Source organism: Amphiprion ocellaris, chromosome 20 (assembly GCF_022539595.1).
Source record: "Amphiprion ocellaris isolate individual 3 ecotype Okinawa chromosome 20, ASM2253959v1, whole genome shotgun sequence".
Classification (NCBI taxonomy): domain Eukaryota; kingdom Metazoa; phylum Chordata; class Actinopteri; family Pomacentridae; genus Amphiprion; species Amphiprion ocellaris.
The window spans coordinates 25,984,626-26,002,485 of NC_072785.1; the positions used below are offsets into that span (position 1 = coordinate 25,984,626).

General features: G+C 41.0%; 1 protein-coding gene across 1 annotated transcript; it reads left to right on the top strand.

The window, feature by feature from the left end:
• The first annotated feature begins 2,516 nt into the window (after nt 1-2,516).
• Nucleotides 2,517-17,611, top strand: LOC111582101 (solute carrier family 2, facilitated glucose transporter member 1). The gene is made up of 11 exons (XM_023290591.3): nt 2,517-2,720; nt 3,717-3,799; nt 4,604-4,702; nt 5,561-5,721; nt 5,803-6,043; nt 7,674-7,836; nt 14,400-14,584; nt 14,872-14,973; nt 15,256-15,357; nt 16,563-16,766; nt 17,097-17,611. The coding sequence occupies exons 2-11, from the start codon at nt 3,785-3,787 to the stop codon at nt 17,274-17,276; spliced, it is 1,452 nt and encodes a 483-aa protein (XP_023146359.3). The 5' UTR covers nt 2,517-2,720; nt 3,717-3,784; the 3' UTR covers nt 17,277-17,611.
• Nucleotides 17,612-17,860: the final 249 nt, after the last annotated feature.

The following is a 17,860-nucleotide window of genomic DNA, read 5'->3' on the forward strand; positions in this document are numbered from 1 at the left end:
GGCCGCGGGGGCCATTTAATAGTTATTTGTACATATTTGACTTAAGTTTAATGATAAAAATCATTTTCATGCACAAATGATGTGGTTTGTGGTGAGTCTATGGAATGTTCATCCTTCTTTTATGCTTTTATTTATTTTTTGGCTCCTGCATCTTGGCGCTGAACATCAGTTATGGGACTTTTGAATTGGCTTCGGAGGCAGATGTTTGTTTAACCAACATCATGATTTCATCTTGATGAGCCGCTTCTAACCTGTATTTACTAGTGGAAATGCTTTATGTGCACGTATATATTCTGTACAGAGAGGCGTACAGAATGCAAACAAGCACACAAACAGACAAATATGCACGCTCACATTCAGTCATTAAGACTGGATTACATTAAATTTCACTCATCCGTGGGGAGAAACAGGACGCACCATTAACAACGATGCAATTCTCCAGCTAACTATAAAGCAGTGGAATAATGAGATTAAGATTTTAAGTACAGTATGACTTCATAGGTGGAAATTATGGGAAATGCATACAACATATGCACACACAACCCCCCACAGGTTCATACACAAATCTGCACGCAAACCTGAAACACAGATAATTACCTTTACTGTTAGAAACATGAAGGACTGGATCATACAAGCATCAAGACCAGAAGGCTTCAAACCTTAAAGAGCAACTAGCAGGTTGGTAACAGAAGTGAATTAATGTGGAGAAAAACAAAGCAGAAGCTGGATTTTTGAAATAAATGTATCTTTATATGCACTATAATTACAATTAAAGGAGTTTTGTAAGTTTTTATGAGTGTTATTAAAGGGAAAGCAGCCAAACAACATCCAGTTTACAAATAAGAAATATGGATTCTAAAATCGACGTCACGGAATGTCAAGTTTATCTGCTCCTGATTCGATCAGTCACTTAATATTTGGGATCTGCCAATATCCGACACCATTTTCCAGGATAATGCACATTTCAAATACTACACATTAGCTGGAGTAGCTGTTTGTGCCATAACTCTAACCCTGCCATGTGGTGGAGCTTCTTCTTGTTACTCCGACATGGAACGGTGTATGTTTGGAGAGTAGAGCGGCTGTCTGAGTGAGTTATCAATGTTTAATAGCCTTAATTAATATTGTTTTATCTCACATCAAGACATAACACATCAAGTATTGGAAGTTTAATACTGGAGTACTTGTGAAGATCTGCAGTGCACATGTTTGCATTTTTGAGGAGCTGTATCTCTGACAGATGTGTGATTACTGCTGCTATTAGCACCAGAATTAGAAGCTACTGTGTGCACTACAAAAACCAAAGCTATCAGAATCACACAGCATCCTGGCCTGAACATCCACCATATCGCACCATAGTATTATTATTCTGTCTAAAATAAAGGCCACGCACGACCACATTTTTTGTTGCAACAGTTGAATCTCTTCACCTGCATAAAAATGACCAAGGAAAGAAAGAAGCCAACTTGCACAAACACAATAATTCACTTCTATTCAAAATGTAAAATTCAAAGTAATCAGCAAAAAACACCAACTTCGTAAATCACTCCTGCTCCGAGTTACTATCAGAGACGACTCCTTTATGTGACAACATATGATTCAATGTAAAAAACGCAGACTCAATGCGACTCAAAATGCTACTTTTTTGATACTCAATCTATCCCCCTCTCTTGTTATCTTTGCACGTTTTACCTCCTTGTCCATAATCTGTCCACTTTTGGGAACACTATAGTACATTAATATAGCTCCAGTCAGAGCTGCAGACCAGCAGGGAGCATTTTAGGACAATATTAGGGCTGTTTTCACAGAAGGGAAATGCACACACACACATGCATATTACACTTCATCCTAGCACCGTCTGTTAAATCCTTGAGGCTCTAAATTGTCACAGCATTGTGTGAGGGGTGTTGCCTTTAAAGACCATCCTGTAGAGCAACATATAACACCTCCTCAGCAACTATAGATCTATAACATGCACTTAAGTATGCTGCTTGTTACGATTTAGTTTCTCCAAACACTAGATGTACATTTTACGCTACCATATCTGTCACTTTTTACTCTAATGTTGACAAATTACCAGAGAAAATAACGCTGACCGAGTTGCTTAATTGCATATCAATTAGAGCATAACTGCTCTTTGGGAAACACTGAAAATAATGGAGGAAAATTAAAGTAGATGACCCTAATTTTTGTCCCCACGGTGACAGGAGTCTCTGTGGGTTAGTGTGCAGGGAGGTTAACGTCCCTACAGACCAACAGCTAAAACACATGGCTGTGTTACTGCCAAAATGCCAAATGGAAACAAGTTCCTCTGAAGCCCTGACTGGGGAGCAGTTGTGCTGTTTCTAGAGTTAACTTGAGGTTTGGTTCCAGCAGGTCTACAGATCTTGAGTCAGTCTGGAGTCAGGATGTGGATCAGCTGGTCCATGAGAACCAGAAGAGGCCCTCGGCTGCCATTCTGTCAGCTCTGCCTCAAATTCACCAGCTGGGTGTGACTTCAGCACCGGTCCAATATGTGTGAGTGAATGTAGTTTCAAGTGGTGGTGTGTTCAGATAAACGCAGTCATGTCTCAGGGATGAAGACGGGATCAATGTCCGACACTCGGGAATGAGATGCTAATTTAGATATGTAGATATAGACGCAACACGCACACAGGTTGCACCAGGTTTCTACTTTTTCTATTGATGCTTCTAGCAGCCTGCTTCACTCCACGCTAAAGGTAAGTTGGCATAAAGAGAAGCAGAACGAATCTGTAAGTAGCAAGTGTATGACACATTTCCATTAGCTTTTCATGTGCACAGAATATCTTTTTACCTATATGTATGTTATAAAAATATATCATGAATGATGAGATGTGTGTAGATTAAAGAAAGTCTTACAGTGATGCAGCTAGGAGAAAATAATACGTAAAAAAAAATAATAATGGGAAAAACAAATCTGTGTGTGAGTAAAATAGCTAAAACACTAAAAAAACAAACATCAAATGACTGATGCATGTAACTGAAAGTGCGTGAATTCAGCCATATGCAACAAACAAATGTCTACATCTTCTGGCTTTTAGGTCACATGTAAAGTATTTTTGTCATCATGTACAAGTGTCAAAATCTTTTACTGTTAGACTGTATATAAAAGATGGATGTAGCGACTTCGATGCCTTGTTTTATGGACTACTATTTTGTTTTTTTTAGTTGTCGCTGTCTTTTTTTTGTTGTTCTTTTTTCTTTAAATTGCACATGACAAGCAAAGGGCGGATCTGACTGAGAACTTGAACATGCACGTTGGTACAATAGCTTTCACAACAGGGGTCAACTAATATGTTTATTTCAGGGCCGAAACAGATTATGAAATAATAAATGGGACCAGGAACCAATAATTTGCAATCTTTGTTTTTAGCTAGTTGCATTTAGCTAAAAATGAGGCCATAATTTACAAAATGAACATCATGCTGGATAGAAGAAGTCCTGAAAGTAGCAACTGAGTCCATAATCTCATGAGGAAAATGTTTACTGAATTAACAAATTGAGTAAGAATAGGACTCATTTTCTCATAGACTTCTACACAATCAGATTTCTTTTTCAACCAGACGAGCCGCCCCCTGCTGGCTGTTAGAAAGAATGCAGGCCACTTTCACATCGACTTCAAGTTTCAGACCCATCTTTTATGTACAGTTTATGCCTATTATTTAATAACTGTGCCATGATTGGGGTTTTCACAGGAATAAAATCAGGAGACAATAAATGCACCTGCATCCAGAGGGAGTGATACCCCGCCTCACTTTGACTAATGGCATCCAAGGAGGTTTGTTTGCATTTTCTACAAATGAACATGGTCTAAAGAGAAGAAATGCTCAGTTGTAGTGCTTCATAACGCTTTTCATAATGGTAACTTGTGCTTCCTCACTTCCTCTCCTTTCATGGCCCAGAAATCATTTACCCTCTGCTATTAAATGCACACCACGAAGATGTCAAGGCTTTGAGGGGAGCTTGGTATGAGAAAACATAGGTGTACTTTACGTTTAAGTAAAGAAGCTTGATGTATTAATAAACCTTGGTTTGATTTAAGAGGTGATACAGCTGTTTTAGGTAACCATCGTCACCTGAAACTGATAGCTTCTCCTTTGTCCTTGTATCACTTAGCTCTTCTGAGAGAAAGATGCCAGAGAGGGAAGGGAGGGGACAAGTTAGCATTACGAATAGCACCCTAAAAATTCATATTTTGTCAGTATGTAAAAAAAAAGTAGTTCCTTTAGCCCTTGGCCTTTAAAAAGTCCTCGTATTGTTTATGTGGAGAGAACCATGAAGGGCCAGTAAGGTGAGTCACTAAGCTGAGGTCAAACTCGTATATTGACGGTAAAATACATTTTTAAATTAGCCATTGCCCACTATGGATTGGTAAATATAATTTTTGTTAATTTAAACACAAAAAACTGACCTCTTAAAAAGATGTGCTGCTAAAGCAAAGAGTCTTCTGACCAATTTTGAAAAAACTACTAGCTGGAAGTGTCCCAGTGTTACTTTAAATGGTAGTTATCTAATTCTAGTTATTGTATGAGTTCCTTGTGAGATAAAGAGCTAAATATGACAAACCTGTACACTGTTTCAGAGCCATCTGACAGCGACACTCCTGACCTCCATCCTGGCAGCGGTGCTCGGCTCGCTGCAGATCGGATACCACACCGGCAACGTCAACGCTCCGGCCAAAGTGAGCAGCGCAGACTGGAGCTGAGGGAGGAAATATGACAGAAGGGTTGATACAAACAGCAGCATTTCCACAGTTGCTGACACAGTAACTCATCACGAGTATCCTGAAATTATCCTATTTTCATGATTCAGTGCTTCTAGTTTTTCGTATTGTACAAACTTGTACTCTACAGCCATTGTCAGACATGAGATACGTGACATTGAAGCTTCTTTACTTTATTCAAACATGCCAACAACAGTGACAGATTCTCACCACGTACGACAACAGACCAAACATCAATATTAGAGGAGCTACTAATAAAAAACTAAACCCAAATTAAAAGAAAGAAGATTGAGTGAGTCATGAGTCTAATGAATGTATCAAATGGGCCATATTTAAATTTGCTTAGAGGAGTCAGCAGCTGTAGTCAATCGTAAGCACTCACAATGAGTTCAGAGGCCATGCTAGTAAGAACATCTAATTAATACAGCTTTCTACATCATCAGAACTGATAATTAAAGTTGTTGTATGTATATTTTTGACCCAGCGGATATTGTCTCTTTCCCAGAATAAATTGGCAAGCGTGTTTTAATGATTCCATCATTCATTGGAAACAAGTGTATGTAAATGTTTGTTCACAACTGCAGCCTCAGCAAACTCACTGCATTTCTCTTGATAACCCTTGAACTCAAAAAAGCCTTTATTACTTTACCAACAGTGGGGGAAGTTTTTCTGTTTCAACTGAACAAAATAGAAGTGACTGTTGAGAGAATTTTACTCAACATACTTGTGTCATTGGTTTCTATAAAATCTGCCATCAGACTCCCCGTATAAAGAATTTACTGGTGCAGATTGTGTCTCTTTATCTTTTTTCTTTAGATCATCGAAGAGTTTTTCAACCACACCTGGAGAGCCAGACACAATCAGTCGATGCCAGATCACAGCCTGACTCTCCTGTGGTCGCTCTCAGTCAGCATTAAGGACTTTGGAGCTTTGCTGGGTTCGCTGGGAGTCAAATTCCTGGTTGATTCTTATGGCAGGTAAAAAGAGAAGAGAGCAGAACTTATTCTTATAGTTCCATCGTTGATTTTAATGCTTTTGTCTCTTCGCTTCCTCTCCAGGCGTAACTCCATCCTGATAGTTAACGGACTGTCTGTGGCTGGAGCTTGTATGATGTTTGCATCCAAAGCCAGCGAGTCGTTCGAGGTTCTGATCCTGGGACGTTTGGTGTTCGGTTTGTTCTGCGGTCTGGTGATGAGTATGAACCCCCTCTACATCCAGGAAATGTCGCCCACCAACCTGAGAGGAGCCTTCGCTACACTCAACCAGGTGTCCTTCGCTTCGGGCATCCTGGTGGGAATGGTGAGGACACTGTTGGTTGATTATATTCTCTTCAAGTCTGCTATGGGTTCGATAAAGACAACTGTCCATATAGTTCCATATGTATTTGTTAGGGCTGGGCGATATGGCCTAAAAAAAAATCTCTCCGATTTTTTCACAAAAAATCCCAATTCATGATTTATCCGATTTTTTTTTTTTTGCCCCCTACCTAATCTCGGCACGCAGGAGTCCAGTCTACTCTATGCAATTGAGCTGCAGCCCTCTCCAGGTAAACACACCTGATCGCAGCTGGAAATGCGCTGCATGTGGCATGCTGGTCTGGTTGCGGTGCGTTTCCAGCTGTGATCCAGTGTGTTTACCTGGAGAGGGCTGCAGCTCATTTGCATAAAGTAGACTGACTTCTACTTTATGCAAATTGGATGCTGCGTGCAGAGATTCCACACATCGTGAAACTGTCCTCAAACTTCTAAACTAGGAGTCAGTGACATAAAACGAGGACAGATTCAGCTGCTGCACAGATTATTTCTCGCCTCAAATGCTTTCAGAAATACTTTTCGCTGACGTGTTTTTTGAAATAAAAGGGAAAATTTGCGGCCGAGCCGCTGTGTTTATCCGGCTTGTCTGCCGGACTGTCCAGCTGAAAGCTCGGTCACGTGACCACGTAGCGGCCTGCTGTTGCTCAGCGCTGTCATGTGACCATGTTGTGGTCCGCTAGTGACCGCCGTCCGTGTGATTTTCAGATGTGGTGCGTTGCTGTGCGGGAAAATAGAATCTTGTGGACACGCGCCTTTAGACCTGCGCCGCTCGCCGCCATGTTGTTTGTATATCAAGCGCGCGCGGGGGGGGGGCGCACTCTGAACTACGGGAGCCCAGCGGGAAGGCGCTGGTGGCGGATATTGATGAGAAAATACATTTTCATTAAAACAAATCGACATTAAGTACAAAGTCGAATTAATCGATAAAATCGATTCATCACCCAGCCCTAGTATTTGTCTAAACTTTTCTTAACCCTCTGCAACATGAACCCACTGGCAGGTTTTAAAGATGTTTTACCTTTAAATAAAGAAACAAAAAATGTCAAAAATGACACCATTTAACAGAACCTAAAAATATCAAAACCAAAAAGCTCCAATGGTCCTTGAACTACTCAACTGTGACACGCTATTCTATTGGGAAAATGAACCAAATCTATATTCTAAGTGTGATATTTTAAAATTCTTTGCACCAGATTCTGTAAAAAAAAATAAAAAAATTCTACTCTTCCTTATGCAACTGCAAAACCATTAGTGACTGTATTTTGTTGAATTAGCCTCTTCTATGTTGGGGAGTTTGCTTTGGTATTACACTGTAAATGATCACCTCCTGTGACAAAACGCTTCACAATAACAAAATCAGGACATAATTGTGGGTGTTGCTCCCAAGAAACAAGCTCGTATACAAGAATTTGAGGTCTTTTAAAAAAAAAAATATATGCACTAAACCATGCTGAACTTTAATTCATATTCAATTTGGCTTTCCATTTCACTGCTCATTTAGTAGAGCTTCATAAAGCTCCAATGACCTAATTTCTGTTTAATGGGCTAAAATGACCCAGAAAAACCGTATAAATTCTACAACCCTGTTCTTGTATTTGTGCGTTTGTCTGCTGCAGGTGGCTGGTCTGGAGACGGTGCTGGGAACTGAACATGACTGGGCCATGATGTTGTCTCTATCTCTGATCCCGGCTGTGACCCAGTACCTGGTTCTGCCTTTCTGTCCTGAGAGTCCACGATATCTGCTCATCAACCGGGGAGAGGAGAGCAGAGCCGAATCTGGTGGGTCCAACTGAATATAGTGTTCATCGAAACTGAACATTTTACATTACTGCTCACTTTAATTTATTTGTGAATTTGGATCTATAGCATGCAACAGTTAAATGCACTCCTAGAGATGCACAGGTTATATACAAATATTCTCCATTGTATGTACACTACCGTTCAGAAGTTTGAGGTCACCCAGACAATTTCTATTTGTTTTCCATGAAAACTCACACTTTCATTCATGTGCTAACATAACTGCACAAGCGTTTTCTAATCATCAATGAGTCTTTCAACAGCATTAGCTAACACAATGTAGCATTAGAACACAGGAGTGATGGTTGCTGGAAATGTTCCTCTGTAACCCTATGGAGATATTCCATTTAAAATCAGAAGTTTCCAGTTAAAATAGTCATTTACCACATTAACAATGTCTGGACTGGATTTCTGATTAATTTAATATTATCTCCATTGAAAAAAAAACTGCTTTTCTTTCAAAAATAAGGACATTTCTAAGTGACCACAAACTTTTGAACGGTAGTGTATAATCAGTGCAAAAGAAAATCAGGTCAGTGTCACTGTACAACGTGAAAATTGGTTACAAGATGTTTTTCACATTATAATAAGATACCTGCATATTATTATGACAACAGACCTATCGTATTGTAGCAAGAATCTTTTCTGTTTTCCCAATTTATTATTTATCTTTTGATAAAATAAAATGTTTTACATTACAATGAGATAACTTCAATAAATAATATGGTTACGTATACAAATTGATCAGTTCTATAATTAAAAACTCAAAATTAAATTTTTTCAACTCATCTTTTGAAGTATCTAATTTAGGGAAGCATATTAGTGTCAGGCCAGAAAAAGAAAAACAGATAAGTTTCACTATTTAACATGAGGAATGTATTGTTCTAACAATTATTTTTCTTAATATGAGAGATTTTCACGATATCACAAAAAAATCTATCACATTACTACTGAAATATTTTTCATTCTCACAATATATTTACAATATAAATACTACTTAAAGAGACTTTGTCATTGTTCAGAAATACAACAAAATTTGTCTGAAGAACACGACAATTAGCAGCAGTGCAAATAATAAAAATAGTTTAAAAATACTCTCAAATAATAAGAATAACAATCAAAGTACTATATACAAACAAAGTAAAGTGGTCAGTGCTGATAAAGTGGTCCAGTGTTGAAGTAAGTTCTTATTGCACAGATGAACTGGGAGGGGGGAATGACTGGGTGGTGGGAATGACTGGGTGGTGGGGCAATGGGTGGGGGGTGTGATGGTGGGGCAATGGGTGGGGGGTGTGATGGTGGGGCAATGGGTGGGGGGTGTGATGGCAGCGACAGCTCTGGGGAAGAAGCTGTTCTGCAGTCTGCTGGTTTTTGTTTTTAATGACTGGAATCTTTTCCCTGATGGAAGGGGGACAAACAGTCTGTGTCCAGGATGGATGGGATCTCTGGTGATGCTGCTGGCCTTTTTCCTCAGCCGGCTAGCATAGACAGAGTCCAGGCTGGGAAGCTGTGCTCCCACAATCCACTGTGCAGTTTTTACAACACAGGCCAAGTCCCTTCTGTTTCCAGCAGTGCAGCTGGAAAACCAGGCCGTGCTGCAGTTGCACAGAATGCTCTCAGTCGTACTCCTGTAGAAGTTTATGAGAAGCTGTGAGGGGAGCTTGGCCTTTCTCAGCCTCTGCAGAAAGAAAAGTCTCTGCTGAGCCTTCTTAACCAAGTGGGAGGTGTTGGAGGTCCATGTGAGATCACTGGTGATGTGGAGACCCAGGAACTTGATGTTGCTGACCCTCTCCACCTCCTCTCCATTTATGCAGAGAGGTGGGGGGGTTGTTTTCCTGGCTCTCCTGAAGTCCACAATGATCTCTTTTGTTTTGGTGGTATTCATCACCAGGTCACTGTCAGAGCACCAGCTGACCAGGTGCTGGACCTCCTCCCTGTAGTGGGTCTCATTGTTGTCAGATATTAATCCCACTATGGTGGTGTCATCAGCAAACTTTACTATCGTGTTGGAGGGGTGGATGGGGGTACAGTCATGCGTGAAAAGGGTGAACAGGGCTGGGCTGAGGACGCAGCCCTGAGGTGCTCCTGTACTCAGTGTGAGTGTGGATGATGTCACCTCTCCTACTCTGACACTCTGTGGTCTGCTGGTAAGAAAGCTGTGGATCCAGGAGCAGAGTGTGGTGTCTAGTCCCAGATGGCCAAGCTTGGTTATCAGTTTATGGGGGGAGATGGTGTTGAATGCTGATGTAAAATCAACAAAAAGCATTCTAACGTAGGTGTTGGGGCCCTCTAGGCGGGTCAGGGCCGTGTGCAGTGCAGTTGAGATGGCATCTTCCGTTGATCTGTTTGCCCTATAAGCAAACTGGTGGATGTCCAGATCAGCAGGAATGATGTCCTTGATGTAATGCAGGACCAGCCTCTCAAAGCACTTCATTATTATTGGTGTCAAGGCAACTGGGCGGTAGTCATTCAGGCATTTCACTGCCTGTTTCTTGGGCGTGGGCACTATAGTGGTGGATTTAAGGCATGTGGGGACTACAGCCTGCTGTAGGGACTGGTTGAAAATGTCTGTAAACACGCCTGCTAGCTGGTCTGCACATGCCTTCAGGACCCGGCCTGGCATTTTCAGTGCAAAAGGCTATGTAGGCTAGAACAGAGGTGGTGTATTCCTCCAAGTCTGTACTTTCAAAACAGTCCTGTAGCTTTGATAGTTGATTCATCATTCCAGACTTGGATAGTTTTAACAGCTGGTTTCATTCTACAGATCAGGAGTCTGTAAGATGGAGTCATATACAGAGAGAGATGATCAGATAGTCCCAGGTGTGGAGATGGAGCAGCCCTGTATGCTCCAGGGATGTTGGTATAAACCTGATCAAGAATGTTGTCTTCTCTGGTTGGGAAATACACATTAGCATGTAATTTAGGCAGCACAGTCTTCAATTCAACCTGATTAAAGTCTCCTGCCACGATCACAGCTCCCTCTGGATGTGCATTCAGCTGGCTACTGATGGCATCATGTAGCTGCTCCAGTGCTAGCCTAGCATTAGCCCGCGGCGGGATGTAAACAGCCGTGATTAAAATGGCAGTAAGCTCTCTCGGGAGATAAAAAGGTCTACATTTCAAAGCCAGATACTCAATATCAGGACAGCAGTGCGTCTTAATAATGTCCGCGGATGTGCACCGGGTGTTATTAATATAGATACACACCACCTCACCTCTGAGTTTGCCGAAGTCAGCGGTCCTGTCGGCTCGATAAACGGAGCGGCCTGCTAGCTCAATGGCTGCGTCGGGAACAGTGTTGTCCAGCCAGGTCTCTGTAATTACCGTCACACAGCTTTCCATGCCACGGGAGGTTATCCTCAGTCGTATCTCGTCCAGTTTGTTGACAAGAGACCGGGCGTTGGAAAGGAAGAGGCTCGGTAAGGCTGGTCTGTCGCGGTTAGCACGTAGCCTAGCTTGTACGCCGGCTCTCTTGCCCCGCTTTTGTACTCTTTACCTGCGCCGTCCTTCCGCTCGGTCCGGGACGCTGTAGCTCCGGTGGAATGGAGTTGAGGTCCTCTGGAGTAAAGCTCTGGCATATGTTTCTAATTTCGAGCAGCTCGACCCGTCCATAATATAAACGCACGCTGTGGGCTTGCGCAAGTAAGTTAAAAACATATAACAAAACAAAAAAGCTGCTAAGTAGTCGGAAGCTCCGAGCCGCTGCGTCTGTGCGCGCCGCCATCTTGGAAGTATATCGCTGTCACACCAGATTTCAAAGTTTCTTGCTGTAACACAAAATTAACAATTTTAATATTAGTACGACATGCAAACTTTTCACGATACAACGAGAAACATATAGTAATAATAATATATTTATCTTGTTAGAACATGAAATGTTTCAATTCAGAGCATGAAGCTATATAGTAACAATACAGATAACAGATGAATTAAGAACATTTGATCTTGTACAAAATTTCCAAACAGAAGAGTCTCAGCATGTTTAACCCAAGCATGAAGAACAACTTGATTTAACTGTATAAATGAGCAGTTTTTCCGCAGTTTATTCATTCTTAACATTATGGAAATAGGTCATCTTATTATAAAGTGAAATGTTTGATGTATATTGTTATAATGTGACAAGTCTTATGAAAAAAAGTAACAGCACATTTTTAAAATAAACTTCTAAAAGCATGAAACATTTTTTTCATTTTCTGGTGTAGCTATTCTAAGAATTGAAAAGGTTTTGTTACAAGTTTTAAGATATAAAACTGATTTCCAGGGATCAAAACATGAAAATGCTTTTATTGCACTCGAGTATGTAGGGCTGGACGATAAATCGATTTTATATATTAATTCGACTTTGTATTTAATGTCCATTTGTTTTAATGAAAATCGATTTTCTCATCAACATCCGCCACCAACGCCTGCCTGCTGGGCTCCCGTAGTTCAGAGTGTGCGCCCCCCTCCCCCCCGCGCTTGATACACAAACAACATGGCGGCGAGCGGTGCAGATCTGAAGGCGTGTGTCCACTAGATGCTATTTTTCCGCACGGCAACGCACCACATGTGAAAATCACACGGACGGCGGTCACTAGCGGACCACAACATGGTCACATGACAGTGCTGAGCAACAGCAGGCCGCTACGTGGTCACATGACCGAGCTTCCAGCTGGACAGTCCGGTGTTCCAGTTTAACTGGTGATCAGGTTAACTAGTGATTGTTTCCGTCTCCAGATGTTTCGTCCGCAGATTCATCAAGGTCAGATCTGGATTTACGTGAAATAAAGATACCAGATAAAGAAGACCTCACCGAAAAACGTCGGCATCACTACTTAATAAAGTCTATATCCATGTAAATATCATCTACAGACAGTAAAAAGAAATGTGCGGACCGAAATAAAAAACAGGTATTTTTCAAGTACGGTGAGAGGATTCGAAACCACGTAATCCAGCGGTAAAATTACGAGACCACCGTTTTACTCATTGTGCTACCGATCAGCTCTACAAGCATTCTGCTTCATCCATATGGATCACTGTCATCCTGTCAGGTGTTTAAACACCTGGTGATTGTTCAGGAAACACGTCCATGTCAACTGGGGATAATCACAACTTAACACAGGCTTCCTGGTTAACAACGAGTCAGAAAACTATTTATTGTCTCACCAAGAAAACCCACAACATGAAAGCACGTCCACTGCTGTGTTGTGTGTTAGTTTGTGTGTTCAGTGGAACAGATCCAGAGCAGAACTTCAGGTTTAACTCGGGTTTGTTCTCAGAAACACTCAGACCCTCAGCAGCCTCCCATCAGAACAACACGCAGCAAAACATCAGCTTTATTTGCTAAAATACATCGGAACAAACTGAGACCACGTTGTTTAAACTAGTCACTCAGAAAACAATAAAAACTCGTTCAGTCATCCACGTCCTAACCGTCATTTCAGAGCACGTTGACCGCTGACAATATTTCTTTTTTAAAAAGGAAGTAAAGGGATCCGACCTGGTCAAAACAAACAATATATTTGTGTGATTTGTGTCTTCCCAAACACCCTGGCTGGTTTAGAAATGGCAGAAGATACTTTTAAAGATGTCGCAGAGGAAGACTAGAGTGAATTGTGGTGTTTGACGGTATCTGATTTAATGACATGTTCCTAATCCACCTTAGAGTACATGTAGGCTAAATATACAAATATGGCAGCACAATATCTTCAGTGTCCAACAGGAATATCTGTAGCTGTAACGTTCAAATGTGACTGTAGTCACTTCAATACCTCCAATAGGTGCTTATGGCTCACTGTGTAGAGCGAATAAACCATTGTTTGTTTTGACCAGATCGAATCCCTTTACTTCCTTTAAAAAAAAAATATTGTCAGAGGTTAAAGTCAGAGGTCTTCTTTATCTGGTATCTTTATTTCACGTAAATCCAGGTCTGATCGTGACGAATCTGCAGACGAAACATCTGGAGACGGAAACTATCGCCAGTTAACCTGATCACCAGTTAAACTGGAACAGCGGCAGACAAGCCGGATAAACACAGCGGCTCGGCCACAAACTTTCCCTTTTATTTCAAAAAACACGTCAGCGAAAAGTATTTCTGAAAGCATTTGAGGCGAGAAATAATCTGTGCAGCAGCTGAATCTGTCCTCGTTTTATGTCACCCACGCCTAGTTTAGAAGTTTGAGGACAGTTTCACGATGCGTGGAATCTCTGCACGCCGCATCCAATTTGCATAAAGTAGAAGTCAGTCTACTTTATGCAAACGAGCTGCAGCCCTCTCCAGGTAAACACACTGGATCACAGCTGGAAACGCACCGCAACCAGACCAGCATGCCACATGCAGCGATCAGGTGTGTTTACCTGGAGAGGGCTGCAGCTCATTTACATAAAGTAGACTGGACTCCTGCGTGCAGAGATTAGGTAGGGGGTAAAAAAAATCAGGATTTTTTTGTGAAAAAATCAGAGTTTTTTTTTTTAGGCCATATCGCCCAGCTCTACTAGTATGCCAGTTTTAAGGACACCTTACACCTCAGCAGCTCTCTAAAAGAAGGTGTTCCTGGGTGTTTCAGCCCTGCAGAGGCTGAGAGGCCGAGCAGACTCGGTGCTTGCTGAGCTGGAGGAGATGAAGGAGGAAGCCGCCCACACTCAGAGCGGTCTGACCATCTACGAATTCTTCAAGAAACGCAGCTACAGGCAGCCGATCATCATCGTCCTCATCGTCAACCTGGGAAGCCAGCTGTCTGGATTCAACGCGGTCAGTCGCAATATGTCTGAAAAATGTTTCACGGAAGACCAAAAGCATTTCAGTAATACTCTTATGGGCTTTTGTAGTGATAAGAAAAGTGCATGGCTTCCCCCACTTTGATAAATATTAAGCTGCAGCTCTTTGGTATTTCTTCAATAAATTATTCAACCTCAGCGTTTCTCAGAGCTCCCATTCTGAGTCAGTGTGTCAGTACAAAGCCTCCATTGCTATAAAACTACAGTGAGACGTCCCAGTAACCCACTAAACTAAACCAAAGTCCTGCTTCTTTCTTCCAGATAATCAACTATTCCACCCGAATGTTCCAGGCCAAGTTTGACCAGGCCAAATATCTGACTCTGGGTGTCGGAGTCGTCAATGTGACCTTCACTCTGGTAGCAGTAAGTGGTGATTCCACACTGCAGCTGCACTCAAATGTGGTTTTATTAAAGTGCAATAATATTATACAAGACACTCAACATTAAAATATGTTGTGGCATCATTTCTTGATTTTGCCACAAGCTGCATCAGAGTCCTGGCTGCAGGATTAAAGTCTTGTCACAGTTTCCTTGTGAATGGTTGAACAGCTTGAACCACAAGCCGCCGGATAGAGTTGCGTTTTAATTCAGAAAACTGGAATGAAACATGAGCAGAATCGGCACCGTGTTGTTTTTCCTCTCCAGTTCTTCCTGATGGAGAAGGCAGGGAGGAGAAAGCTGCTGCTGACTGGTTTCATCTCCATCGCTGTGTGCAACTTACTCATGACCATAGTCGACGCTGTCCTGGTAAGATCATCTCTGTGTGGTTATTTCCAGCTGTGCAGGAAAAAGTTTTGTGCCAGTCTTGGATACGATGACACATCCAATGTCTGACAAACCTGGAACATAGGAAATGATCGAAATTATAAAAAATAAAATACACCACAAAGAAACTTTGCAAGTTTTCTGGCAATTTTGGTCACATATGAGATCAAGAATCTGTCAAGCTACACTTGTGCGCCTGATATTTAGCAGGACTGTGTGTGTGTGTCTGCACTGTAAAAAATCAAAAAAGAATTGTAAAAATGGTGAACATCTTGCAGCAACACTGCCAAAAAAAAAGAAGAGTTAACATTCAAAAGCAATAAAAACTGTGAAAATAACAGTAAACATCTGTAAAATAATGACAAATATCATGAGTTTTGATGTGGACATTATGTTTCACAGTTTTAACTTGTCTGACATGTAAATGAATACTTGTTTTTAATGATTGTACAATTCATTATCTGTAATTTAACAAAACAAGGAGAATCTGTGAACTGACGGCATAACTGACAGTAAATGTTAAAAAAAGTAGAGTAAGAAATGTTTTTGAAAAGGTACATTTTTAACAGTGTATATGTGTGTTTACTTTGTGCACAAGATTCTATATCTAAAAAATAAACTGGCTCAACTGCAGGCTGTGCTTATACAAGTATGGAAACTATTTAAATAGTTAAATATCTGTGCCCCATTTTTTTCAATATTGATAACACATGGAAACTATAGCATATGTTGAGCCCATTTTTTTCTGTATTTGTCAATTATATAACAAAAGAGAAATTCAGATTTTGCTTTATTTTGTTTTTTGTGATTTAAGCAATTTTAACTGTCATACTGCACATGAAACATTCTTGAAGTCTCTCTATTTCACGTCATGTTTGTGCTGTTGTCATAGAAGTACAGGACATTCCAACGGTTCTTGAACTACTCATCCATAGTGTGCCTTAGCATTAGAAAATTGAACCAAATCTAAGCTGCTTAAATTTATTCTACATAACTCATTTAAAAAAATCTGAAAATGTTCTGCGACCAATAGTAATATGACAAAACTTCAGGGACTTTTCAGCTGAACTGCAGGCTGTGTACATGTATAAATAGTGAAATATCTACAGCATGTGGGTGATAAGTATTAAAAATGACCCCAAATCATTCAGTGCTACCTAACAGGAACTACTGTGTTCACTGTGCAGCATCTGGTCCCGGAGCTCCGCAGCCTTCAGGTGCTGCTGGTTTTCTGCCTGATTTCCGCCTACGAACTCGGCCCCGGCCCCATCTCCTGGTTCATCGCCGCCGAGCTGTTCGACCAGCCCGGCAGACCCATCGCCATGGCGTTCACCAGCATGCTCAACTGGGGAGGGAAGTTTGTTCTGGCGCTGCTCTTTCCTCCATTACTGGTGCGTTTATACCGCTGGCCTGCACACTGGGGAAAACTTGAGCCTTTTCTGGTTCACTTACACCTCTGAGACGTGGCTGTTAAGCACAGGCCATAAATCTGTTCAGTCTGTATATATGAATCTATACAAATAGATATAAATCTTGTAAAATATACTGCTGGATACCTTAAAATCGGGTTGAAATAATTTAATAAGTGATTAAATTAACAGGTAAACAGGGAAACATCTGCTTGCAACCGACCTGAACCTAAATCAACCTTTTTCTTACTTTCTTCAGTCTTCAAAATGATTCAACTAAATGGTACTTCTGTTTGTCTTTCTCAAACCTAGAAAATCTGTGGCGCCTACGTCTACCTCCTCTTCATGACGGTGGCTCTGCTCGCCTTCGTCTTCACCTGGATTCGACTCCCGGAGACGAAAGGTCGGACGTTCGATGACATTGCAGAGGAGTTTAGAGGAGCAGAGGGCATCCCTTTGCACAATAAGACTGGATTTAACACTTTTACCTGAAGAACTTCTCATTTCCTAATGATTCGAACTGGTAAAGGGTCAGTTCAATTTAAATCCAGAGTGCTTTACCAAAAACTACTGGTATGCAACAAAATAAATCCCCTTTTATTTGACATTTACAAGACAACATAAGCAAGTTTGATTCAAATTTTAGGTGCACTGACCCTTTAACTTTCATACTGCTGTTGACGCAGCCTCAGTTAATCAGGTTTTCCAACAATATTGTTCTGATTATGTGATTATAATTATTTATGCTGCATGTTTTGAGGCATTTTCTGTGTTATTTTGTAAAGAGTCAGGGAAAGTTAAACAATGAAAAAAAAGTCTGCAACACATTCTTTGTTTAGTTCTTGAAGAATTTGTTTTCTCCCTGTAAAACAAGTTTATTTAGCTTCATTTGTGGTTTTGTTTGAATGCAAAGTGTAACGTGATGCCTTGTGCACCAGAACGTCATGGAAATTTATTGTTTTTTGGAGACATTTTTAGAAATAGTTATGTCACTACGTTAAATTCGACTGTACTGCAGGAAACTAAATATCAGCTGAAGGAAAAAGACATTAGTTGAGCTATTGAGATTATCTGAA

Bases quoted from the DNA above. Each gene is read 5' to 3' on its own strand.
- LOC111582101 (XM_023290591.3), top strand. The intron at 4,703-5,560 runs GTGAGCAGCGCA...TTTTTTCTTTAG, and splicing joins ACGTCAACGCTCCGGCCAAA to ATCATCGAAGAGTTTTTCAA. The intron at 5,722-5,802 runs GTAAAAAGAGAA...CTTCCTCTCCAG, and splicing joins CTGGTTGATTCTTATGGCAG to GCGTAACTCCATCCTGATAG.